The sequence below is a fragment of the Protopterus annectens genome, chromosome 6.part1 (genome assembly GCF_019279795.1).
Source record: "Protopterus annectens isolate FY-2018-M chromosome 6.part1, PAN1.0, whole genome shotgun sequence".
NCBI classification, from domain to species: Eukaryota; Metazoa; Chordata; order Ceratodontiformes; family Protopteridae; genus Protopterus; species Protopterus annectens.
In genome coordinates, this window is record NC_056738.1 from 150,480,219 (window position 1) to 150,507,016 (window position 26,798).

General features: G+C 41.2%; 1 protein-coding gene across 3 annotated transcripts in view; it reads left to right on the forward strand.

The window, feature by feature from the left end:
• SPC25 (SPC25 component of NDC80 kinetochore complex) overlaps positions 1–26,798 on the forward strand; it is a 450,334-nt gene that overhangs the window by 64,013 nt on the left and 359,523 nt on the right. For all 3 annotated transcript variants that reach the window (XM_044075589.1, XM_044075588.1, XM_044075587.1), the window contains exon 2: positions 21,454–21,596. In XM_044075589.1, the coding sequence (XP_043931524.1) occupies positions 21,458–21,596 (139 nt within the window). In that variant the 5' untranslated portion in view covers positions 21,454–21,457. The remainder of the gene's footprint in view (positions 1–21,453; positions 21,597–26,798) is intronic.

Here is a 26,798-nt window from a genome sequence, read left to right on the forward strand (position 1 = left end):
AAATTAAAAATCCTGAATCTGAACAGGAAGTTGAAGGGAGAGATGCAGGGTTTTCTTCCTAGGTTTGTGATTGAGACTCTTGAGACCTCAGTTTCTGATTCTCTCAAAGGGGGGTGGGGGGTCTCTTTCTCTAAGCCTTTAAGGCTGTTGATAAAATGTCATTGTTTTCTGTAGGAGAACCCTGAAGTTTCTCGGTCTCTCATAAAATATTGTTGTTACAAAAAAGAATTTCCAGAATTTACACCTATACCTCCTGTTCTGTTTGCTTTAAGGGATGTGTGTGGTGGTGTCTTCACTATTCCTGATAGTCGGACAACTACCTCTAAAAAGACTGATCTGATGATGTCCCTTTCATTCCTTCTCGCTGTTGGGTTACAGATCTGACTCTGCCGCATTGTTAAAGACTAGGATCCAAGTCTTGATCTCTTCCCACTTCCCTTAATGCTCTGTCCTTTGCCTAACTCCCGCAGATCTAGTTTGCCACACAGCAGTGACAGATGTGATTTTGGTGTCTCAATTTTACAGCTTTAGTGGGAAACCTAGAATTGTGTTCCAGCTTCAGATAAGTCCTTTTTGTTAACTTTCTTGTTTCTTAACCTGCCCTTCCTTAGCAGTGTAAAGTTTAGACAACTTCCTCTCTCCTTTCCTACTTCTGCTGCTGTTTAAAAAAAAAAAAGAAAGAAATATAACATATAATTAAGTTAGATGAGAAGCTATAGCTCTGTAGGATTTGTTTTGTGTGAGTGGGTCTGTGCGAGTCCGTAGTGTTTCTTTATTATGCCTGACAAACCCATTGGATTTCAGTAGTGTTCAGAATGTGGATATAAAATACATTCTGATGCCCACAACAGATGTTCAGTACCAAGACAATAAACACATCTGTGGTCAACTTGCTCCATTTGCGAAGGGTTTAATCCCTGGGGTATCAACAACCGCAAGAACAAATTGATTCTCAAGAGTTGTCTTCCTGCATCTTCTGATGTTTCTTCAGGGGGCTGAAACCCCCTCCAGGAGTGTGGTAGGGTCTGACGACCTGATAAAGTGCCCTTGCAAGCCATCCAGGGCTTTGTTGGAGCCACCCTCCAAGCTTCCAAGACATTCTGTTCCGACAGGGTCAGATCAAAGACAGACTTCGGGGCCAGTGCATCCCAAACACTCCTTGGATCCATCTGCCATTATTCATCTTGGTAGTTCTCCTGGAGCATCCACTTCGGATCCTACAGAGAGGAGTCCTCTGGATTTGGGAGCTGGGGTGCATCTCCCAACTGGCTACTGCAGACTCCCGTTAGGCAATCTAGACCACCGTCAGCCTCCTCCATGTCTTCTAGGAGCCTTGCTGAACTCCATGTGGAGAGGATGATGAGGAAGATCTTCAAGACTCTGATCCAGATGGGTTTTTTTTTTCTGCTCCCTCCCCTCTAGGATTTGCGAGCATCTCTATTCCAGTGCAATCTACTTCTCCGATCCACCCTTTGGTATTGGCGTCACAAAATTGTAGCCACCTGAGGAGAGCCAGGGTTAGATCTGAGTCCTTCCTCTACTCCGACCGCCACCCTGACTTTCTCTGCTCTGATGTCTGATCCGGGATGTCCCCGCCAGATCCAGAGGAAGGGGCTTGGCTCAGACTCTGTCAGACATCTCTTCCTCTCAGCGTTTCGGTGCTGGACAGTTCTGGTCTGGTTCTGGGAGGTCCAAAAGTAGACCTCTCTTTGTTCTGAGAAGAGACTATCAACTGGCAAGATTCTGTAACAGGACGACATGCAAGAAGGCCTGGAAGACAGATGCCTTTTCTTTTCTTTGAACAGGAATGTTCTGCATGTTTTCTTCTACCCTTTCCACTAATATCCAAGGTTTTCCTTGATTTCAGAAGGAATCCCCCACAATCATTGTGGTGACTCCTTCTGGCCCAAACAAGTGGTTTCCCTGTTGTAAATAGCTAGGAGCGATTGCCATAGGCTCCCTCATAGACTGGATCTATTTGCAAAAGAATAGGGGTGTATGATGCATCCTGATATCAATCAACTTCAGTTGATTGCCTGGATAAGAGTCTTAATTCCTTTTAGGCACCTTCTTACCAAGGACCTGTTGCAGGTACTCATGGGAGGCGAGAAAGCCTGCCACTACAAAATTATATATTGGCAAATGGAAAAGGTTTCCTAGTTGATGCCAAGAACACAACCAGTATCCATTCACGGCTAGCTGTTCTCTGGCTTTACAAATTTTGTACAAGTTGCTCTCATGTGGCGTTTTTTATTTCTCGGTCAAGGTTCATTTATTGGCCATTTCAGCATGTCTGCTCATGGATCCTCCTTTTTTCATTGCATTCTTTTGTGAAAATGTTTTTAGGGTTTTGCACAAGAGGTCTTCGAGTTAACGAGTGGTTCCTCCTTAGGATCTTCATTTTGTGTTAGAGAATCTAATGCTTTCTCCATTTGAACAAGTTAACTTGATTGACAAGGTTATTAAGATGGAAAACAGTTTTACTGATTGCTCTCACCTCTGGAAGAAGAGTATCTGAGTTGCAAGCTCTTAAGGCATGGTCAACCCTGTCATTTTCCACAGGGGGCAGAATTTCTTTGAGAACTAGTCCTTCTTTTATGCCTAAAGAGGTATCCAAATTTACTTTAAGCCAAACTGTCCACCTCCCCATTTTCTTTCTTGAACCTGAAAATGAGGGAGAATGGATACTGCATACCTTGGGTGTGCACAGACAACTCTGGTTCTGTCTTGACAGAACTAAGTCTTTCAGATCTTCAGATCAATTGTTATCTCTTGTGAACGTGAGAAGGGGCAGCCTGTCTCAAAACAGACAATTTCCAAACAGTTGTGTAAGGTGATTACATTTTATTATACTCAGCATAACAAAATTATTCGTAGGTTAAAGGCCCACTCTACCAGGGTCTTAGCTTCATCTATGGATATTTGGAAAGTGTTGGATTCCTTTTATACAAAGTACGTCATGAAGTATTGTACAAAATACAGGGTGGTGTCTATCGATCTATTTTGAAGTAACACTTGGTTCCAAAAATGGTATGGGAAATAAAAACTGTAGAGAAGAATAAAACAGATGAAACTTGCAGCTTAAAGGGAGATTTTCCTTGGGCGTTGGGCTGGCACCTCGGCACCATAAAAATCGACTGCCAATCATTAGCAGACCGGAGTTCCACTGTGGCGACCCCTTACCGGGAAAAGCCGAAAGAAAACAACAACCTCGACTATTTATAACAAAGACAGTATGGCTGTAGTAAAAGCAGTAAATAAAAACTGGGACCTTTTTACATTGGACATGGCTGTTAAGGATTTGTTAGGTGAGACACCAACTGTTGTATTTAAAAAGAATCTGTCTTTTAAAAAATCTACTAGAAAACAACAGGCTTAGCCTTGGTTTTCTCAGTAACAAACCTTTGTTTATACATTCCACATTTGAATTTACCCAATGTCCACCTATTTTGGTTACAAAGGAAAATTTTCAATTGGGGCAAATGAGGTTTTCTGCAAAAGGCCATTACAATTGTCAGTCTAAACATGTGGTATATATGGCGAAGTGTTTGCAATGTCCTGTGTATTTATATTGGCAAGACTTCAAGACGTTTTCATCAGACATGAAAAAAGGCAGATTAACGAACGCATTATGTAAACATGTTGGAGAATTTCCTGAACACAACTTTGGCTTTTTTGTTATGCAACAGATTTTGTTTGATACACAAGGTAGAATTTTACCTGAATATTTAGATTTGTGCGAATTAAAGTGGCAACTATGCTTTAATGCTTTTATTCATCCAGGTTTGAATGAACATCTTCATATAAATTGTGTATTAGAACATAGGCATTTGGAGGGTTAATATATTATTCACTTATCTATTTGTATATGTTGTTGGTTGATTATTTTCGATTATTAATTAAACTGGTAGTGATGCTTTTTAAACCTGAGAAGTTTGTGTATTTTAAGTTCTGAAGAAGTCCCAAAGCACTGTCTGGATGAAAGCACTTAATTTGTTTGTGGAATATTGAATACCTTTAGGTACAATAAATTTATTTTTATACATCTTCACTTGTCCTTGGCATCTGGCTGTTTCTTGTGGATTCCTGAAGCTGCTACTTTGTCTATAAATATGTTAACAAAGCACTAGAAGCTTGATTCCTTCTCTAGATCCATGTCAAGCTTTACTAGGACCATTTTCCAGGTGCTCCTGCACTCCTTGTTCCATTTCCCAAATGCAGTAAGCTAGGGTGATCTACTCGTGTAGCTAAGGCTACTTGCCATAACAATAGAGGTTCTTTGATCACTTCTGTTGTAGCTGCTCCCTTCCTCCATACCCCTTGTCTTTTGGTGCATTTTTATAACAGGATGCGGATGCTCTTTTTTTTTTTTTTTTTTTTTTTTTTTTTTAATTCTGGCATTGGCCGCTTTCTTTGTTTTGCAGGGAAGCTCTGAAGGGCTTTGCACCCAGAGTTGTCTTTTAGTTGGCTCAGCTTGAGCTGCCTGATAGTTTGGGTGTGTGAAAGGTTCCCTGAAGCTTTGGAAGCTGACCGGATTTTATGTCCTTGGCAGGATATAACCATATAATTTAAGGCTACTGCAGCAGTGATCATTCGAACATTAACTGTTATGGTAAGGTTGCTTTCACAACTACATTTTCTTTACCCAGGAATCGCAGAGAGGGAAAGGCCCACCCACTTTTTCTAAGCATGCGTGCTTTCGTGGAGGAATCTGTCTCTAGTTGTATGACGTGCTATGGACATGTGGTGGAAGGAAAGGCAGCCATTAGTCCCCCAACATTCAAGAAGTATGCTGTTAAAAGAGGCTATAAACATAAAACAAAATAATGTGTAGCAGAGACGTGGAACTCTACCCACTGTAATTTTATTAAGAAATGTGTTTTTTGCAGAGTGTTTAAATTGCAGCATATTTTGTTGAATCAGCAAAAACTTAGGTTTTGCTACTCGCATCTAGAAAATTTGCAGTTAGATCAGTAGTGGAGATAAAGTTGTAGTTTAAGAAAGAATCCACCTGAGCTTTCCTAGGCTTGGGAAAAGCATATGACAAGGCCCCAACAAAGTTGATTTGGGCAGTTCTGTGGTGATTGAAGTCTCAGAAACATTGGTAGAATTAGTGTAAGCAAGTGAAAGCGAACATGCATTGGATCCTATTCCAGTTCATACTGGTGACAGACTACCATTAGCAAATGGTATGGAGAGGACAGATCAGCCTAGCTGCTTTATGTAAACTCTGAAGAAGACCAGCAAACTTATAGGGGATAGGAATGCACATCGTCGGAAACAGAGTACAAACAGGACTGTGGTCATAGCAACAATTGGAGGAAATCTGAAGAAGCTGAAAGAGAGAGGAGCACGTTATTAGCTCCAGTTACTTGGGAAGTGCGGTTGAGCAGAAGGAAAATTTGAATGAGGAGGTTAAAGTTTATATCCGAAGTTCTGCTGCCAATGGACAGTGGCCGATAGTATGCGGCAAGATTACTAAAGGAGCTGAAATGCAAGTTGTGCAAAACAGTGGTGTGATCAACACTCTTGTATGACACAGCAACCTGGGCAGTGAAGGCAGAGCAACTGAAGAAGCCTCAGGTGATAGGTAGGAGGATGCACATCGTTAGAGATGGAAAAAAAATAAAGATGCATGAACAGAAGCCAAAGTAGCCTGAGCTACAGAAGAGATCAGGTAGTACAAATTACAATGGTTTGATCACATGCAGAAAAGCAGAAGATTGTCTGGTAAAGAAGATTTGGGAGCTAGAGGAAGAAGGCAAAAGGAAACTATGCTGGCTGGCTGTTCAACCAAGAGCTGGATGGATTGTGTGAGAGAAGACCTGCGACAGTTGGATGTGACTGCCAAAGAAGGTGGGGAGGTGTCTTTGAATCCATAATGGTGGTGACGACTGACTCGACACTGCACACCAAGTAAAAATGGGGTGAAAAGGAGGTGGTGAATGATGATTTAGCAAAAAATTAGAACTCTCCCAAAGGCATTTTACTACTTACAGGATAAAGTTGGGAGTTAACAGTATTTTGACCCTGGTTGGGGAGAGAGAGAAGTCCTTGCAGAAAAATCTGTTTCCCTCACCCCCTCTGGGTGGTGCCTGAGTTTGATGAAACTCTTTAGTCTTTTTTGTTTTAGTCCTTTGGGCGTAAACCAGACGGAGATGCATCAGTATAAATTTTGTAAGGTTATAATGATTTTAGGAAAGGTAAGGAGTGTCGATATGTCTCCAAACAGACTTATAAATTTACTTACACTATGTGCAAATGTAGAGATGCAAGGTGAGTTGCACATTGTCTGTAACATTGATGTGCTTCCTTGGATCACCGTTTGCAGTATTACTAATGGAGATTGTTCCTTCTTCGAATGACACCACCAAAAACTTGTAAATGGAACAACTTGTATTGAACCATATGACAAGGAAACATACTGGCTGATAAAGTCAGCTCCAGTGTTACCCTACTTTCTCCTCCAGACGCTCCTCTAGAAGTGTCGCAACTATCACCAGGGAGCAGGGCCTCAATGTCCTCTCCAAAACAAAATACACTGCATTGATGGGACCTGATAATATCCCTGGATGCCTCCTAATTAATCTGTAGCCTCCAAACAGACTTCATGCCAAGTGACTGGAGGTAGCAGTTATCTTACTACATAAGGATGGGCCATTCACAGAGGCAAGAAATTACTGACCAGTAAGCTTGACTAGGGTCATATACAAGGTCATGGAAAGAATTATAATGGACATGAAAAATGATAACATAAGAAATCTTCAGAAGTTGGATTCAATTTGGTTTGATTATGTAAAGGAAAGGTCAGGCCTACTGAACCTGATGGACTTCAAAAACATCATTGAGCAATGGATGAGGACAGAATGGTACATAATGCCTACCACAGCCTGGCCAAAGCACTCCCCAGTTCCTTACTCTGGCATTGTAAACAAGCTCACTGAATTGGGTATGAATTTCTGTCGCCCACTGGATAGGCAACTGACTCACAGATGGGACCCAAGAAGTTAAGATAGGGAGCCTACCACCAAAAAAAAAAAAAGCGGCCAGTCATTACCAGTGTTCTTCAGGGGCTGCTCTTGCTATCCAGAACTTCAGGGAAGTAGACGCCAAACTTCAAAGGTCCCTAGCTGACCAGATTCACAGTTTAAAAATCTTCCCAAGACACTAACTTCCTCCAAGAGAGCCTGACACAGACTAATAAGTGCTGCCGAAGTCGCAGTCTTAAACTCAATGCTAAAGATGTTCATAACTGTATAATTCTGTAAAACATCTAGCCCTGCGCATACTACATCAGTAATACACTCCTAAGTGTAGAGACTGTTGTCAGAGATTTGGGAATACATGTAGACGGCAGCTTGGCATTTGACCATTTTGTATATATAGTAGTAAGAAAATCATTCCATGTAACAACTTCAAGGGTATGATGTCCAGGTCCAAAGATGTCTTTGGTTTTATGAGGGCAGAGTACACTGCACCCTTTGGCATGTACCTGACCAGGCATATGCAACAACTGGTGCAATCTCAGAGGTTCCTCACAAAAAGAGTACATGGTATAAAAATCAAGCCCTTTGTAGACTGCATGAAAGCATTGTCATTGTATTCTGTCCCCTACAGGCCGAGAGGGAACCTATGCCTGTCCTACAATGCATCCCCTGGTGTGGCCTTAATGGACCTGTTGCACATCTGCAAAGCAAATAACACCAGAAACAACTGACCCAGGGACCTAAATAACCTGCAGCATAAATATGATATGCTGGAGGGGAGTGGGATGTGTCTCAGACACTGCCCCCTTCTCTGGAACATACTTCTCATCCATGTGAAGTACAATTCTTCCCTGCACGTATTCAGGCGAATGTGGATGGGAAATCGCAAGTTTACTCCTGGTCTGGTACCCATGTCTCCGTTAAGAGAGGAAGCTTGTAAATGTTCAACCATTCATGGACAAGTTTATATAGCCCCCCACACACACACAATTTATAAAACTAATACCTTTTAACTATTTCTGGGGAGTATGGCTAGGTTTAAAAACACCCTTTAGGATCATTAACCTAGTATCCTTCTATGATGTGTACTGTCAAGGGTAGATGTGTGTCAGGCCAGCATACCAAAGCCTGGACTCCCTTATTTCACACCGTATGTTTATACTTATGAACCTTATCCTGTGCAAAGGCACATAAGGGATGTACTTGTGCAAGTTACCCTAGAACTTGACTACCATCCTGAGTACTGAATTGTCGCTTCAACTTTGGTATGTCAGACTTACAATTCATAGTGCTTCCTCAGCTGCAGGGCAAATAAGTGTCTCTTGGGGACTCTGGTCCATTTTTTGTGCTTGAAAGTTTTGGGCATTTCTTCAGAGAAAAGAAAAATGTGATCTGTGCACGTGGGTTTTTCCCAGCGACCATCATTCAAAGTGTTGTTTTGGTTAAGTGCTGAACACAACTATAGGGACTTTTATATTAACCAGTTATCTGTGAGTCAAAAGCTTAGGGAGCTTGCCCAAGGTAAGATAGCATCAGAGTCCTTGTCTGCCAATTTCCGTTTTATGCCGAAGAAAATGTCTAAAAAAAAAAAAAAAAAATGTAAAGCCCAAGACTTCAGTTGTGGTCTCTTTTTTTGATGAGCCATTGAATCATCTCGTTATTGCAGCTGCTCCCTCTCTTTCAATCCTTTTGGAAGCCGATATCTCGCAGCCGTCTTGCATGTCCAACAGTTCTTCTGGTGAGAAGGGGGATTTTTGTATTGATACCTCAAAGGGACCCAGAGACGACACCCCCCCCCCCCCAGATCATAGTCTGCAAAGTGAGGTGTGTCCGGGCTCTGAACCACTGTTTTATACAGCCAGACATCTCTGAAGAAGTAGCAGGTGATGAAACATACCACTTCCTCTCTGACGTCTTCTAAGGTTCTTCAGAAAAAAATGGCAGAATTTCATTCTCCATGCTTTTCAAAGCTATCGTGTACTTAAAGCCTCCCTCATTCTTTCCTGTTTCTGCTGCCCCTTTTCCTCAATTTGGTTTTTGAGAGAGAGCTGAAGAGGATTCTGAATCCAATGGGAATGATTCCTTTGCCTATTTTTCCCAAATTCATTAACCAGTGGCTTATGCCTCATTATGAAACGCCTGGTCTCTGATCCTCCTTTGGAGGGACTCTTATTTGGAGATACTATTGTTAAAATAATATGTTTATTTCCTTATCCAATGAAAAACCTACTAAACTCTTAAATTCTTCTAATCTGACACAGACAGCAGAGCTATTGATAGATGCAGCAAAAAGTACATGTGTCTGCCACCCTAACTTTTAGGGCTATCAGTTGCTATACCTATATGATCAAATACTTTGCCTGAGTTACCCAGAATAGATGCAATGTGCTGTCATATTTTGAGGACTCTGATGCTAAATCCTCTGCACTCTTTCTTCTCAACTCAGCTTTTTTAAATGTCAAGAGCATTCTGTTTAATGCAGCTATAGTGCTGCTGATGCCTCTTTTAGAGCAGCTACTACTGGTCTGTTCTTTGCAGACATTCATGGCTTAGACTTTAGCCTTTACCTGATGACGTCAAAGCAAAGCTTCTCGACTCCTCTCTGAATAGACAACATCTTTTTGGTTCTGTGGCTGCAAAACTATTCAAGATCTTGCAGTGGAAAAGTAAGGTCATACAAGATCTTGGGGTACAGGTAAAAATATTTACTTAAGTATCCTAATATAAGCTACCCTTCCAAAGCTGGTCTCATAAGTTCATAGGTGTGTACTAGGCTAATGGCCCTGGAGCCTTTACAAGCGTAGCCCATAGGATTACCTTGGCATTGTGCCACTCAACCTTAATTCCCAGTGCCTCTTTCGAGTAGAACCACTGGAGTGATCCCCGGGGTGAATTTTCCATTTCCCATCCACTCCTCAAGATTTCTGTTGAAGAGGGCCAGTGAGGTGCTCGGGTTTGACTTGTATGGGAAGTCTGTTCTGTAGCATGGGCAGTCTTTGGGTTATGAACCTGTCCCTCCAGCAAGTTTTGTTGATTGTGGTAATGAGGTTGAGGTCTCTGGAGTGTGTGGTGCGGAGGGATTGGGATTTCTTTAGATGTAACATTTCTAACAGAGTTGGGTCAGACATGACTTTGCAAGTCCAGCAGAGATCGCCTCTAAGTAGGCGATATGAGATGGAGAATAGTTGGGAGTTTTGAGTCTGTCCATATAGGACAAATGTTTAAGGCCTAGGATCCTCTTTGTGAGGTACTTTTATGGCCTTTCCAGTTGTTGCAGGTGTCTAGTGAGGTACATGCCAAATGGGGCATTATACTCTATGAATGGCCTAATGAGGGAAGAGTAGAGGGAGACCATGACCTTTTTCTTCCAGGATGCAAAACCCTTAGTAATGAGATGTGCCACATAGAAGGACTTTCTGACTACAGTGGTAGTGTGGTGGTCAAAAGAGAGGTTGCTGTCAAGCTGTGTTCCCAGATCTCTTGCGTCGTCTGTGTTCAGTGGACTACCATTGATGCGGTAATTCATGGGAACTGGGTTTTTCCCAAGGGGGATGATCATACATTTTTTCGAATTGAGCTTCGTTGTTTATAAGGAATGGAAATCTTCTCAAAAGGGTAAAAGATCCAATAAAGTATTTCTGGAGAGATCTCAACAGGATTTCAAGGCTAGTAAGCCTCTCATTCTCTGAAAAATAAGCTTCTTTGACTATCAATTTCCACCTTCCTCACTCGCCCCACACGCACCTTGGCCATTCCCATTTTCCTCTCTCAAAAGTTACGCTATCTTTCCCAACCTGGCATGTCTTAGATTGCTTTTTGTCTGGATCCACGGCCTCCTGCAAGCCAGATTCACCTTATTCTCTCTCTCTTTTGAGATCTCTTTACTCAGGGGACAATAGAATTTGTGCTGCTTCATCTAGAAAAAAGGATTTTACTTAGTTTTTCTGGTTCCCAGAAAAGAGGGTAGTTGGACATTTCTTTTCTCAACATGTTTGCCCTGCAGTCCTTGGTTCCTGTGATATTTCCACCAAGCCTTTTTGGTGAGATTGGATGTAAAGGATGTTTATCTTCATATTCCTATTCATCCAACATGCAGGAAATTCTTAAGGTTTTGCATTTGTCTTCGTCACTTTCTGTTTTCTGCATTAACCTTTGGCCTTTCAAGTGCCCAAAGGATGTTCACAAATTGCCTAGCTGCTGTCATTACCTTCTCCAGACTTTCAAGAATCCAAGTCTTTCCTTATCTGGATGATCTCCTTATTTGGGCTGCTTCCCTAGAAATTCTAAGTCTGTTAGAAGCCAGGTTGAGCAGAAGAGTCTACTCCCTAACCAGCTCCATCCCAAGATAGGATTCCTAAGACGCAGATTGAGTACTCTGTCAATATGTTTTCTTTCTTTCCGTAGACAGGATTCTCTTGCTGTCGGATTATTTTCAAAACCACCTTCCCTTGAATATGACCTCAGTAAGAGAGATTTTGAGAGCCCTAAGATAGATTGCATCAATGTTTCCGTGGTACTTTATGTCAAACTCCAGATGAGGAAGATTCAGTGGTACTGCAAGTGCATTTGGACTTGTCATTGCCGCCCTTTAACCTTCTTAATCCTCTCTTCCCCTTCATCAGGAAGTCATGGCTCAACCAGATTTCTGTCAATCTAGGAATGTCCTCCTTCCTAGCTCTCACCAAGAATTGTTCACAGATGCTTCAGATCTGTCATGTGGAGCTTGTTCCAAGAACATCGGAATCCAGGGTCTTTGGTCACTAAAAGAAAGGAAGGACCTCTGTAAACATGAATGAAATGAAGGCACTTATCTTGGCCCTTTAGTCTGTTCGTTATCTCTGGATTCCATATTCTTTTTGGATTTACACAAATAAGGCCACGGTTATGTGGTAAGTAAACAGGAAGACACCAAGTCTTATCTGACAGACTAGCTCAATTGTTTGGAACACAGCAATTCAACACAAAATCTTTAAATTCTGTACATTTGATCTGAAAGAAGTGCTGCGACAGATCTTTTGAGTAGAAAAAGAGCAGGCCCTCCTAAGTGGATGCTAAATGGAGAGCGATTTCTGAACATTGTCCATCAGTGAGGTACAATGCGGTACTAACCGGATTGATATTTTTGCCTTTGTTCACAGCAGACATCTCAGGCTGCTGTGAGTGCCATGCCATCAGGCTTGGAGAACAGACACCATGAACTCTCCTTGGAAGGTGAGGTTCCTTAAAGTCCTCCTCAAAATCAAGGACAAGCTAAAAATTTTCTTGCGACTCCCTTTTGGCCCAGACGTCTGCTCTCGTCTTCCACTTGGCCAGGAGCAGTCCTAACAAGTTACCTCACAGGATGGACTTGTTCACACAGAGCAGAGGGTCTCTAATTCACCCCAGCTCACAGACCTCGAATCTGACTCTTTGGGTGATAGAATTTTAATCCTGTTTAGGCACCACTTTTCTGAGGATTTACTTAAGATTTTCAGAAAACAATCTACAAGGAGATTTTGTTTCTAAATGAAAGAGATTTTCTTTATGGTCAACCAAAATGTATTCCTAACATTTTTCTTGTGTGAGCTGCTCAATGCTGAATTAACATTCACTTCTATCAAACCACATCTGTTATCCATTTCTTTCTGCCTGCCTCTGAATCTACTACTTCTTGACTTGAGGTCTCAAAGTTTTTTAAAGGTGTCCTACTCAGCAAACCACCACTTAGTGCCATCCACCTTTCAGGGGATCTGAGTATGTGAAACAAAACACCTCTATGACACTGTTCAAAAGAGAACTGTGATGAGTGGATGGGGCACTGTAAATTCTTACCAGGGACAGTGCCAACAACCTGCCTAGACATGGGCAGTCATCACTAAATGCAGTCCTGGGTATTGATTAGCATTTCTATGGTTTTACATTGGGAAGAAACGGCTAGGCTTAAAATGACTTCTGGGTTGATAGCCTAGTAATCTCCTATGATTCTATGTCCTGGAAAAGCTTACCCAATCTCTCTTTTTTTTTTTTTTTTTTTTTTTTGTTTGGAGCCTCCTGCATCTTTGTTAATTTGAAAACTGTCACTGGTTGCTTTGGCTTCTGTTAAAAGGGTGTCAAAATTTCAAGCATTGATGGCTATTTCCACTCTGTCATTTTCCAAAATATCATTATTCTTCAAACTAATCCTTCCATGGCAAAACAATTTCAAGTTTCATTTAAAGCACATTCCAGTATAGCTACAGTTTTTTCTGTGGCTTTCTTCCAAGGTATGTATTCTAGACATATATCCTTGCAGCAGCTACTCTGTTTTCAATTCACACGTTCACTAAATATTACAAGGTTGATGTTTTCCTTGGGACTAGAGCAAGGTTTGCATGGTTTTGTTCTTAAAGGGACTATGATGCTGCTCAGCTTTCCTTCTTCCTCCTCTTGGGCAGCTTTGGGAATCTCCCATCTGTTAGTAATGCTGCAGCAGTGATCCAAGGAAGGACATAGTGCAGTTGTATACAAAATTACCATAACAGTAGATGTCTGGTCATTGTTGCAGTGTTCCATCCCTCTCTTCTCTTCACCCCCCAGTGTTCCATCCCTTTCTTCTCTTCACCCCCCCCCCCAACACTTCTCTTTGGGCTGAGGTGGATTTTTATTTTTCCTCCTGTCTTTTTGACTTGTACATGTGTATAAAGCTGCTGCTACTTCTGCTTCAGTTTGTTCTTCTGGGGCTCTGAGCTCTGAGGTAATTTGCACCCGTACATCCCTTGTGTACCTTTGCCTCCTTTGAGATAAGGTCATATGTTCAACGTACGCCATGAGAGGAGGGTGCCCAGGTGTTAGTATGCTGACTGAGCATATGGCTGTCCTTGGCAGGGTATACCATCTGTTAGTAATGCTGCAGTGGTGGTCAGTTGGACCGCTGCTGTTAGTGTTTTTACACAACCGTACTTTTCTCTTCTGTTAAAGCTAGAAGCAGCAACATTATCTGCTCATCCGATCCTGTACTTTGTTGAAGCTGTCTGCTAATCCTGTTATAGTTTTTTTGTCTTCCAAGTTGCTTTAAAAACGGATATAGTAGATTTCTTTCAGGTTCTACAAAAATTTGGGAGTGCTGTCATGGCATCTTTTCAGGAACCCGGGAGCAAAAGAATCTTGAGATCTGTGGGTGAAGGGGGTAGGTCTCGTGCTATTCATGCCAGCCATCATGCTGAGTTTAAAGGCATTTGTATAGCTTCAGCATAAACAAACTGGTTCTTTGCTCCTCTTTTTGATCCCTTGAGAGGCATAAAGATTGGATTTGACTGCTTTTTTTTTCTGTACACACCCTAAAGATTCCAGAATACTATCTGATGAGCTTGCATTTCCCAACATTGGCAACTTTTTATTTGGGTGGGTTGACACTGATAGCTGAACAGGATATTTAGACTCCTACCAGACTGATGTTTGGGCCAAGACCCTGCTGCTAAGAGGAGAAACTCCACTATTTAGTGCCAGTGTCTTCATCCCTCTGATAAGGAATCCAGGAATGTGGACTGGCTGAGGCAGTAGATCGTAACATCTTTCACTTTGTGTCTTTGGGTTCTAGATTCTTACAGTTTAAGGGAGGATATTTCCGCTAAAATGTTTTGTGCTCCTGAGGGCCTTATTGATGGATCTTTTAAAAGAGAAACTCCTTAGTTAGGCTTGTCCATTTTCAGTGGTGGTAAACATCATGGTTAGAATAGTACTTAATGTAGCAGAGGGAGCTGCAAGAGCAACAGAATTCAGCATAACTTTTGTGATGCACTTCTTAGTGTACCTTACTAACTACAATCTTCTTCTTTCGGCTTTTCCCGGTTAGAGGTCACCACAGCAGGTCACCTGTCTGCTCATGATTGGCAGTGGAGTTTTTACGGTTTTGAGTTGCCAGCCCGACGCCCAACCTTCCACAGAAGGCACACACACGCATGCACTCATGCCTAGGGCCAATTTAGAGTCTCCAATCCACCTACATCATGTCTTTGGGATGTGGGAGGAAACCGGGACACCTGGAGGAAACCCACGCGACCACAGGGAAGTCATGCAGACTCTGCACAGAAGGCACCCCAGCCGAGGATTGAACCAGAGAATGTCTTGCTGTGAGGCGGCAACATTAACCGCTGTACCACTGCAGCTGTCCACCCTACGGTTACATAATCAAAATTTTAGGGATGCACCATTTAATGGATCTTTGCTGTTTGTACTTTTAAATCAATCAACATCCCTAGCACTTTTAAGGGGAAATTGCAATCCCTTTCAGCAACCAAGGTAATAGTTCATGCTAAGATTCTTTTTGTATGACTCGAAGGAGATGGAGGAAGTGCTTTTTCAGGGCGGCCTGTGGAGCCTGCAGCAGCAGAAGACTGTGTCTAGTCTGGTCAGTCTCCCTCCTCACCCAAATGCCAGCAACTGTGCTAGTGCAAAGTCAATGGGTCTCATTTTCATAGATGCTGAGATTTCTTTAAGGAGGCGAGTCCACCATTCCTCAACTGCGTTCCAACCTGTACCTCTGGGTATCTTTGAATGGAGGCTTTCCTTGCACACCTCTCAATAGTGCAACCTAAACAAGTTACTTCACCCCAGTTTCATATCCATACCAAAATGCTTTTCTTTCCTTGGCAGACATACTACCCTGTCAGAAGGTACAAGTGAGGAAGGAAGTGCTTCAGCTCCCTTAAAAAGTACCATCCAAGAGGTTGGCAGACCAGTTAGGGCAAAGATTTTATTCCAGACCCTTTCATGCCCCAAAAGACACAGGACCTCAGACGCATACTAGATGTCTGTCATCTGTCTTCATCCCAGATAAGTCTGTCCACGCAGTAACAGTGCAGGCCATCTTTCTTTGTGTGTTGAGAAGACAACTTGGATGTGTTTCTTTTTTTTCCAGATCCAGAACATATCTGCACATAAAAATTGTCATGAGTATTCTGGAGATTTCTGTACCTGTTTGGGTCCCTTAACATTTGTTCTTGTATCTGTCCCCCTGATCTTCAAAATACATAATAGTTGTAAGTGTTTAGGCTTGCAGGGCATCAGAAATTTTCCATACCTGGACAACTAAGTACTGCCGAAAGAGTCTCCTTCTGCACAAGGATCTTCTGGCTGTTCCCCTGTTTGGGTGTTACAATTAAATTAAAAAGTCATAGCTCAGTCCACTGCAAGGCCCATCTGTACATGGGTATTGTTTGTGCAAAAATGGATCAAATATATGTACCTCTGGACACTGTCATAGCATTTACAGTCCATTGTCTTTATTGCTTTCACAGAGATGGCTACAACAGTTTCATGCTTTTGAGTTCTGAGGTTCATGCCACCTACAATGTGTGCATTATATCACATTAAACTTCACATAATTTTTTTACCTCCCAGTGGATCCTCCAAACTCGGTTGTCACGGGTTTCTGAGTCTCTGGAAGAGGCAAGATCTCCAGGGTTGATTTGTAGCAGTTTAGTTTAGTTTGGTGGCTTTTATTTAGATGACCTTCTTCATGGTGGTTCTTTACTTATTTTTGCATCTTGCTACAGTCACAATAGATACCCCTGTTCTGGGGTGGAGGAGAGCCTCATACTTTGGACAGTACAGGGGACATGTTCTCCATTTCTGCAGGCATTCTAAAAGAGTTTTTTTTTTCCTCCTTGAATACTGGCTATTCATTCAGGTAATGTGGCCGTTGTCTGGTAGTATTCAGGAAAGCACAGTGTCGTACCTTCTTTGTCCAGAAGCAGTGGCAATGTGGAAATAGATAACATCACTACTTGTCATTTTATCTCATTGCCATACTTATTCCTGAGGCAGCCAGATGTCTCACAGACAAACTAGTCTCTCTTTTTGATTCTTTGTTAGTGGTTGCAGAGTTTGATGACTGCCAGGATTTTGCTGCTTGAACTGGGATTCCCAAGTTAGCATCGGTTTCTCTGCCTGACAAAGGCCAATTGTTGTAATTGCAATCGCTCATCAAATTATCTATGGAAGGTGCCCTGAAGCTTTGGGAGATGGATGGCTGTTATATCCTATGCTGGATATAATCTGTGTGGTTTAGGCTACTGCAGCAGTGATCAGTCACACATCAACTGTTGTGGTATGTTTGTTGCAGTAAAAGTATCAATGTTGTATAAACTCCCTCACTTCATCCCCCACCTGAGAATGATCACCCCTTTTCCATTTTTTTCTAAATTGACCTGGCAGTGAATGACGGAAGGGGAACTGGAACAGGACCTTAGAACTTCTGTCCCTTTATTAGTCTAGTCAGTGATGTGAATTCAAGTCTTGGGCTAAACGCTCCTTTCAAGAGAAAAAAATTAAAAATGGAATGGGCTCGGTCTGATTGTTTTGGGCAAAAAAGGGAATTTCAGCTCCACTATGGGGAAGTTTTGAAGGTTTGGACGTCTGATCAGAAGGATGGATATCTACTTACAGCTAATTCGCATAAATTAGTATTGAAATACTTCATCCTAAATTTACATATTTAAAACAATAAATACATTGAATGTTAGTTTTTTGAAGACAGCACAGCAAAACAGTTTTCAAGCAGAACTATAAAATTGTAATCGACGCTAAAATTAAAATGTTCTGAAGGTGGAATGACTGTCTTGTGGCCCTCCTAAATATGGTAATGCAGAGGACCTCCTGAAGCAGAATTCTGGCTCGCACACCTGAGTCAGGAAAGGTAACTGGCTCTTCAGGAACACAGCAAATTGGCCCTAGGAACTGTCAGCAGCCCCTCTCTCATAACCTGAGCAGCTTAAACAGAACACACTGTCTTAACAGCTTTCAAGAAAGCAGGACCCAGGTTATGTAGCGCTTGGAAGGTGAGGTTAAGGATCTTTAATATGCTTCAGGCTGTAGTCTATGGACATATAGATGATGATACATGGGTGTAATATTGCACATCAGTTTTGTGATTTTTAATGGCTTGCTGCAGAAGTCACTGCCTGATGCCAATAATCAGGTTCATCATCCAGCACTGAGGTAAAAAACTTTCCAGTTGACAGCAGCACTAGGGTATGAACCTCCATCCCAAGAGTACAATGGTGAACTCGAGCACTTAATCTGGATGATATTTTGAAGTATAAGTAATACTGCTTGGCTATGGAAATAACTGGTCTTTCAACATCGGCCTGTCTTCAATAACAATATGGAGATCACCTGCCGTGAGAGAAATTATAACCAATTTCCTCTGTAAGAAATTAATAGAGCAGAGGAACATTAGATGGATGGTCAGTGGCATGCATAGAGTATGTCTTAACTAGGTTGATTTTTTTAAGGGTCTTATGTTTTTTACTCGAATAATCTAGAAGAAATCTTCCAAGGGAGAAAAATTCAGCACACATGTTAGAGAGAGAAAGAGTTGGATATTATCATGCAGGACTGTTAAAAAGATACCTCTCTGAAAATGAACAACTATAGCAGTAACATGATTGTTGTAAATGAGACTGAAACAAAGACTTTAAATGCACCACCTGATTAATTTTACCATGTTCCACTGCACCAGTAGTTACAATACGTTGTACATCTAATGTTATGGAAAGTACACTGATACAGGTACTTTCTTCATCCAACAGTCCTTTGTGCTTTTGTGGTATATGTTCTTTAGTCATCTGAACTGTTATGTGTAGCTCCTTTTGGCTGTAAAATAAAGCATCACATTTCCTTTAGTTAGGATGCAGAATATTGCAGCTAAAATTTCTAAACAGCAATACTGTGCCAAAAATCATCATAAATCGCTGAATAAAACAAAACTAATTTCTGTAAGATAGCTGATCCCCCAGTGTATGGGGGCTGTACCCTGATGACCCTTCGTATAAGCATATCCTCTTTGCACTCGCACATAATTGTGTAGAATATTTTTTCAGTGAATCTCTTCAGTGTTTGAGGTGTCTTTATGATTTTCTGACTTCCTGAATGTATGCAGAAACACATTCTGTCTGTACTTTCACACTTTGAAATGGTTTTGCCATTCCTAGATTCTCACAGACCAAACAAAATGTTATGCAGATTGACTTAAGTACTGCAGTCTGAAGCAAGACTATGTGCCCCATTTCATATTCTCATTTTAGTAGCTTTTGACCAAGTGGTTTAAATGTATGACATGAACACAAATGAAAAGTGCATATTGCTCTTTAGTTTGTTTGCCTTCCCCAAAAGCATCTTCATGCCAAACAGTGTATTGTGTTCCAATTTTTAGTTTAAATTCGATATGCCATTGCTTAGTTTTCAGCTTCTCTCCTTGGCAGTCTGACTTGCAGTCTTGGCTCACTGTTTTTGAAAACATTTTGGACTTAACTTTATCAACTCTGTTTACATTGTAATACCAGCAAATTTGGCATGTTAAACAGAACAATTAAGGTTCATTTGAACATGCATTTACATATATTCACAACATGATTATTGCAACCACAACTTCTTCGAAACTGATTGAACCTATTACCCTTCTTGTGGTTTTAGTCACAGCCAGTATACAAGGTTTGAATTTTGCTTGTTGTACTGTCTGTGCTTAGTTGAACCATGTTACACATTTAACGTTTTCTCATTTTCACCTTTTTATGTGTGGTACAGTGGCTAGTGTTGTTGGCTAACAGCAAAAGGTTCTCCAGTTCAGTTCTCTGCTTGGCTACCATCTATGGAGAGTATGTATATCCTCCTTGCGTTTGTGTGGGTTTCCTCCCACATCACAAAGACATACATTAGGTGGATTGGACACTTTAAATTGGCCATAAGTGTGAATGTGCATGCATGTGTATGGTGTGGAAGAACTAAAGAGGCAGGGCTAGCCACCCGGTGGTGTAAATCTTGGCAGTAGATGATTGTCACTGTTGAAGGGACTCCCCGAACCCATGAAGTGACACCCTGATGACCCCATGTACAAAAATGGGGAAAAGGGGGCTGTGGATGGATGGATTTTGTCCTACACATTTTTCTTCAGTTAATTCCCTTATATGCACTTGTAAATCTTTCTTACTGTGCATACACTTACAGCTTTCGTTAAGTTCAGGTGTTAATGACATGCCCACTTGCTTGATAATTTGTTATACCACAGTTTTTTCTGTTCCTTACTGTTGAATCATATAAATCCCCAAATTGACTGTTTTACCTTGTTTCTTTAGATCAGTAACACACACCTACCATTTTTAGGATGCCATGCCCCTTTCATTTTCAGAGAATAAATGACAAAGCTCTCAGAATCATGAACTTTTCTTTTAACTGCTACAGTTTTTATTTTTCCCCTTTCCTTAAAGTGTTTTTAAATGCCATCAAGATTTCTTCCTCAGATACAGAAATGTGGCACGCCATATCTTTTCCAGCTTCTTTATTATTCCAGTCACAGTGAGAAATAAACAAGGCTTCCACTTTTAATTTATTTTTCTTCTAGATTGTTTTCCAGTGAGGGAATTTTTGTTAGAAAAATTGTCTTAATGTAACTAACTTTGGGTTATACTTCTTTACGTTTAATTCGTTAGACTGTTTAAACCAGGTGTTTCTTTGGTACTGCAAATTTATTTTTTTCACTTCAGTTACATTTGGAAGTTTATTGGGATGCCTAGTAAACTGTATGGATGCTGTTTCTGTTGATATGCTTTTAGACTCTGACTTGACATGCAGTTTCTGCTGCTAGTCATAAACTTTATCAAATGCTCTGTATCCCCATATACTTAGCACATGACTTCAGGTTGTAGTTCTGCTGTCTGTTTTGCCATGATAGACCCATACCTATATATGTATTGCATCATAAAGTTGTATATTTGACTGGAGTCCCATGGATATGACTATGATGATTGTGTGGTCATGTGTGATACTATATTGTGAAATTAAAATGCACAGGTTGAACAGGACTTGGGTGCTTACGCTATCTTTTAATATTTTGTGCCCTTTTCATTTTTATGCAGGCAGGATGCGTCAACCTCACGTTAATTTGCATGATACGTAATTGTTGTGTTCAGCTGGTGACCGGGGCTTTCAGATTTTAGGGCCATACATTCAGCTTGCCAGATGATCTTCCTCTACAGATGAAAGCCAGGCTCACTTGTAGGTTTAGTGTTGGAGACCTGGTGATGTTGAAAAACCCTTAGCAAGTTGTAGGTCAGGAGCTCTATTACCCATTCACACATTTGCCAACCTAGCCACGTAAGGTCAGGCAGTTGTGTTGCGGTTTCTGTTAAAATTAAATGAAATGCTGCACTCCAACTACTTTATTAAAACATGGCTGTCTGTCCCCAATTATTTTCATTCTTTTACTTCAGGAAGACAGTAATGAATTGTTCCTAGGTTATCACTGTCTGTCTTTTTCTCTGTTACTGGGTAATGTTGTTTGCTGATACAGAACAGATAAAAATGTAAGCAAAAGAGAACACCAGTGCATTCTGGGTTTCCAGACTACTGGATTTCTTATGAAGTCAGAGAATGGAATGACATCAAGAGCTCTTATAACTTTATTGGTTGAAATAAGAAAATGAAATTCATGGTATCTTTCTCTCCTTTTTAGCCCCATGGCCCTTAAAGAGTTTGATTTACCTAAAACTGACTTTGAGTGGCAGCTCAACTCCCAGCACCCTTTAATTGGTGATGAATTTACCAACATGTTGAAACTGTACCAGAGAGTGCAAGAAACTTCAGAAGCTCTGAAAGGTAATGTCTGTTCTTTTTGACAAAAATGAAATGCATTGCTTGCACATCTCTTACTACAAAAGATGGAATGCCTAGCTTACCTTGAAGTAAATCCTTTTAATCCATTTAAAACCATTCCTTTTATTTTTAATTAAGTAATTACTTTTGTAATTTTATATGGTTATTTAAGATTTAGTTTTCTCTTAACCATGCTAGTGTCCTTTGAATGTGTTACATTGTATAACAATGCTGATAGCTTTTAGATGGAAGTAGTAGACTGTAAATGCCGCAGTTGTATATTTAGGCATTAACTAAATTCTGACATCCTGGAAGCATTGCTACTCTGAGCCTTAGGAATTGGGAATAATGCATCTAGAACTGCATCCATATTGGTATATTTTTTGTCTAAAGATACTTTCATTTATTTACATCCATTTACATGTTGCATGTAAATTTTCACAACCAAGACTTCTACTTACAAAGAATAGGTGTGGCAATGGGTTCGCCATGTGGAGCCAATTTTTCAAACTTGGTCAGGGCATACTGGGAGCAAGATTATATCCAGAAGAACCCACAGATTTTTGAACTTCTCTACTTCTATACAAGATTCCTGGATGACCTCTTTATTGTCCTTAAAGGAGATGTCAAGATAGCACAAGACTTAGTGAACCACCTTAATAACACAACAGTATTTTTGCAGTTCACTTATAATTTTTTGACAGAACAGTATTGCATATCTAGACATTAAATTGAAAAAAGACAAAAATCAAGGAAGATATGTAGGTAAAATCTATAATGGAGAGACTTATTCCAACAACACTTTCCTACACTATTCCAGTTGCCACCAGAAAAGGTCAGTAGTGAAAGTCCAATTAGTTAGAGCAGCCAGAATGGTGAGCATAGAAGATTTCTATGCAGAATGCAAAAATTTTGAGGGAGATGTTTCTGAGGTTACCCTGATTCCCTCCTCATGCAACTGACACAAGACATACAAAACAAAAGAACTAGGGGACTATATAAGCCTATTTTAGATCAAAGTTATAGGCAAATATTGGTTCATGACATAACAAACAGTGAGGATAGGTCAGAAAGATTTTGCATGAAATACAGCTTTATTACAACATATAGTCTGAATTAATGGGATTTTAAAAACATCATTTCTAACAAGTGGAATTTATTACAGGGTGACACATTTATTGTGAACAAGCTTCCAATTCCATCACGCATTATTTTTAAGAGAGGATAGAATATGAAAAATATATTGGAGACTCAAAGCACCAAATTGCCTAGAAATCCAGGTATGGCAAAGTGCAGTATATGTAACTATTGTAAGCACATAGAAGTAGGACAAGTATATCAACTAAGCGACAGAAAATACACAAAGAAAGACCTTTGATTGTCAATTGAAAATGATAGTTTATGTAGCTAGATGCCAACATTGTCCAGTATTCTATGTGGGGAAAACTGACCGAAAGTTGAGAGAGCGCGAACATCTTTATAGTACAAGTAGGGGAAACAAAAAAATGCAGTAGCAAGACATATTTCTGAATACCCAGAACATAGGTTCAAATTTAGAGCCATAGACCAAGGTATAACAGATATTAGAGGAGGTCCAGACTCCCTTATGTTAGAAAGACTTAAACTTATGTGGCAGTTACGTATAAATGCACGACAATATCCTGGTATCGATGAAATTTGTTCTATTTTATGTATTTTAAAAAGTAAAAGTCTAAGTAGATAATGTTTTAATGGGTACATTTTCTATAGTAAGTACATATATAAAATAACATAAGTTTTTTTTTGCAACAAAAGTGTTTGAACACCAATGACACATATTTGGATAATTTTTGAAAAGAAAGGGTAGTAAGGGGTTAACCTGCGTAGAGGAAGGAGTGGTAATTGTTTCAGAGTGAATACATGATGTAAGTGGAGTGAATTTTAAACACCTTGTTACCCCCTCACACCATAGTAATCCCTTTTCCATTCCAGAAAGTCTGAAAACAAATGGGTTCTGAAGTTCCATCATTAAGGTTACAGATGGCAATCAGAAGGTGCTTCAACAAAGTATTGGTTTAAGGGTGTGCACACTTGTGCAACCAGCTTATTGCACATTTATTTTTATATATTTTTCCCCCTAACATATTTGTTTGTTTTTCAATTGAATTGTAAAGGTTATAGGTCACATTAAAGGTGAGAAAAGTTTTGAAAAGATTTATTGTGGTCTTGTTTTTTTATGTAAGAAATAATAATAAAGTAAACCACCAGGAAATAAATGCCCCCAAGCCAGTCACAAACAAAAGTAGAAGTAAAATAAACAATATAGCCCAGGAGCAAACCCGTGCAGAGTAAAATCCTCAACATCAGTTGAACGAACCTTGAATAACAGTTATAATAAGTCCATAAACGACACGTTCCTTGTAAAACTCAAAGCGTATTAAGAGCAGCAGATAGGTAAGCGCTTTCACCAGAAGGCTTCCTCAGACCATTTACAGACATCAAACCATTACTCCTTTTTGTATCAGTTTACTAATTAATTATGCATAAGGTCAATGACATCATCATACGTATCTGCTGTTCTTAATAAATACGCTTTGGATTTTTTAAGGAACGTGTCGTTTATGGACTTATTATAACTGTTGTTCAAGGTTCGTTCAACTGATGTTGAGGATTTTACTCTGCACGGGTTTGCTCCTGGGCTATATTGTTTATTTTACTTATACTCTTGTTTTTTTATATCACAAAACCTGGCATTTTAACAGGGGTGTGTACACTTTCTATATCCACTGTATGTATATGTGTGTATATGTACGCATATGTATGTGTATATGGTTGTGTTAAGTCCACACAGTTATTTTAAAACCCATATCTGTCAATAAAGTGAAAGGCTTCCTCAGATCTCATTAAGCTAGTGTATACCAGTGTGGTGGTTTATACTGTTGATCAGATGTATCAAAATGTGTACAGTTCAATTTGACATTTTAATTAATCCTCTATCAAATATAAATAAAGCTGGAATGAAAGTAAAATTAATAGTCAAAAACTAAATTAAACTTCATATAAAATAAACCTTTAGTACAAATTGTAAAAAATGAAAATTAAACTCTAGCATAGACACAAGTCCTATAGCTATAAAAAAAAGTACTAGCATTATTGTGTTTTACTAAAAGTTGGTATGGCCCATTTTCTTTAACTTGAGTGTTTTTTTAATGGAGCTTGTTCAATGTCAAAGTCAAATCTGCCATTCATATTCTTGCCTACTTCACAATGACATGAAAAACAGATCTGAAGTAGTTGACTTCATTTGATCATCAACTGTGGGAATCTGATCCAGATCGGATCGGAGATGGCAGCTTCACCAGTATCTGATCCGAGCACCAAGCTCCTCCCCTTACCCATAATACCCCTCCAGCTCTTTCCTTCCCTCCGATCTCGTTTGCCGTGGCTTTGCCAAGCAGCGTGGTCTCCGAGCTCCAGGCGTGGTAGGTGCTTTTTTCAGATAGTTTTTGGGTGTTTGTGTTGCTGGTAATGAAGGTAGGTTCCCTTTCCCTTGTTTAACCTCCTCTTTCGTTTTGCATTGTGTTTTTCAAAAAAAAAAAAAAAAAAGAAAAAAGTCAGGTAGTTAGAGTAGGCCTACTATCCCTTCCCTCTTCTTGCTAGTTAGTTGGACACTAGTGTGTGTGTAGTCGGGCAGGTTAGGGCTTTGTGCCTTTTGCCTTTAACTTTGGAAAAAATGGCAGATCAGCAGTCAAAGCTGGTTTTCAGGAAATGCACAGTGTGTGGCCATAAGTTATCTCTGGCTGATGGCCACACTCTGTGTGTGATGTGTTTGGCGGACCCCCATCTCTCAACAAACTGCTATATTTGTGCGGGGTTTTACCCCAGGACCCTGAAGGATTGCCGAGCAAAACTAATCCTACTTCTTCCTGCTATGGAGGCAGCTGCCTCCGCTTCTCTTATGGTCATGGCTGTGACTGCTTCTTCCTCGACCACAGCCTCTTCCTCTCCCACCCAGGCCGGGACTCAACCTCCTGTTCATAGGTCTGTGGATAGGGAGCACAGGAAGGAGAAGGGAAAAGACAAGGAGAAAGACAGAGAGAGGAGGAGATCCCCGGACCAGTCGGATCCAGTGGATCCTCCTCCGAAGCAACAGTTAGTTACTAGACCAGTTTCTCCTCCACTCTGCTTGCCCAGTTTATCACCGGAGTCAGAGGAGCCTAGACCTTCTTCCAGGGCCCTTTGCACATCGATCCTCCCGGTCGGCGTCTGTGGCTTTGTCACATTACACCAGGTGTTTGAGTGAGGCAGACATGGACAAAATGGTGAAAAAGGTTTATTCGCACCCAGATTCAGATGGGGGTCTAGTCAGCCCCCCTCCCTCTGGAGGGGGGAACTTGCTTCCTTTTTTTGCCCCGATATCTCCTCCTCCAGTCCATCCCCCGGTATCGGAGTTTATGGATCCGAGAGTTCCCGGAGTCAAGGGGTCGGTTCCGATGGTACCGAGTACTTCGACACCAGCTAGCTTGAGCGCCTGACTCCACCAGTTTGGACCCGAGCAGCTCTCTTGAGCCGAAGCCTGGGCGTCTGATCCGAGGGGTTGGGCTTTTCTCCTTTGGTGCAGACTTTGTCTGGTTGAGGCCCTCTCTTTGATATCTCTGCTCCGACCCCCCCCCCCGTCGGATCTGGGGAGAACAGCTTCCTTGTTTCCTGGGAGGCTCACTCTCCCTTGGCCTTCGACATGCTGGAAAGGGTTCTCTCCAGCGGATCGAGGCCCCTGACCATCTCCTTGAACTCCGCCCAGACTCCCTTGTGTCTGGGTGCGTCTTCAGCCATTTTGCCCATGCAAGGACAGCCCGTGCTCTATGTCCCCCAGACTGTGCCCCTCAAGGAACCACAGGTAGTTTGTGAACCCTCTCTGGAGAGCCCCACCAAAGAGGTTCCTCACAAAAGGAGGCACTTGGACTCCTCCCCAGAGTCCTTCACCGAGGACACTGATTTGGAGGAAGGGGAAGTTCCCCCAGATCACCCCCCGACTATGTCTGCATTGGAGACATCCTAGAACTCCTGCGACAGTGGGGGGGGGGGGTTGGTCCGCCCCCAAACCTTCTTTGCATGAGTCTGTGTTTCTGGAGGCTTTCGGCACGGGCCCATCTACCTCCTGGGTGCCCCCCTCCCCCCCTGCAGATCCCTTGGTGGATCTTATTATCACCCGGGCATGGAAGGAAC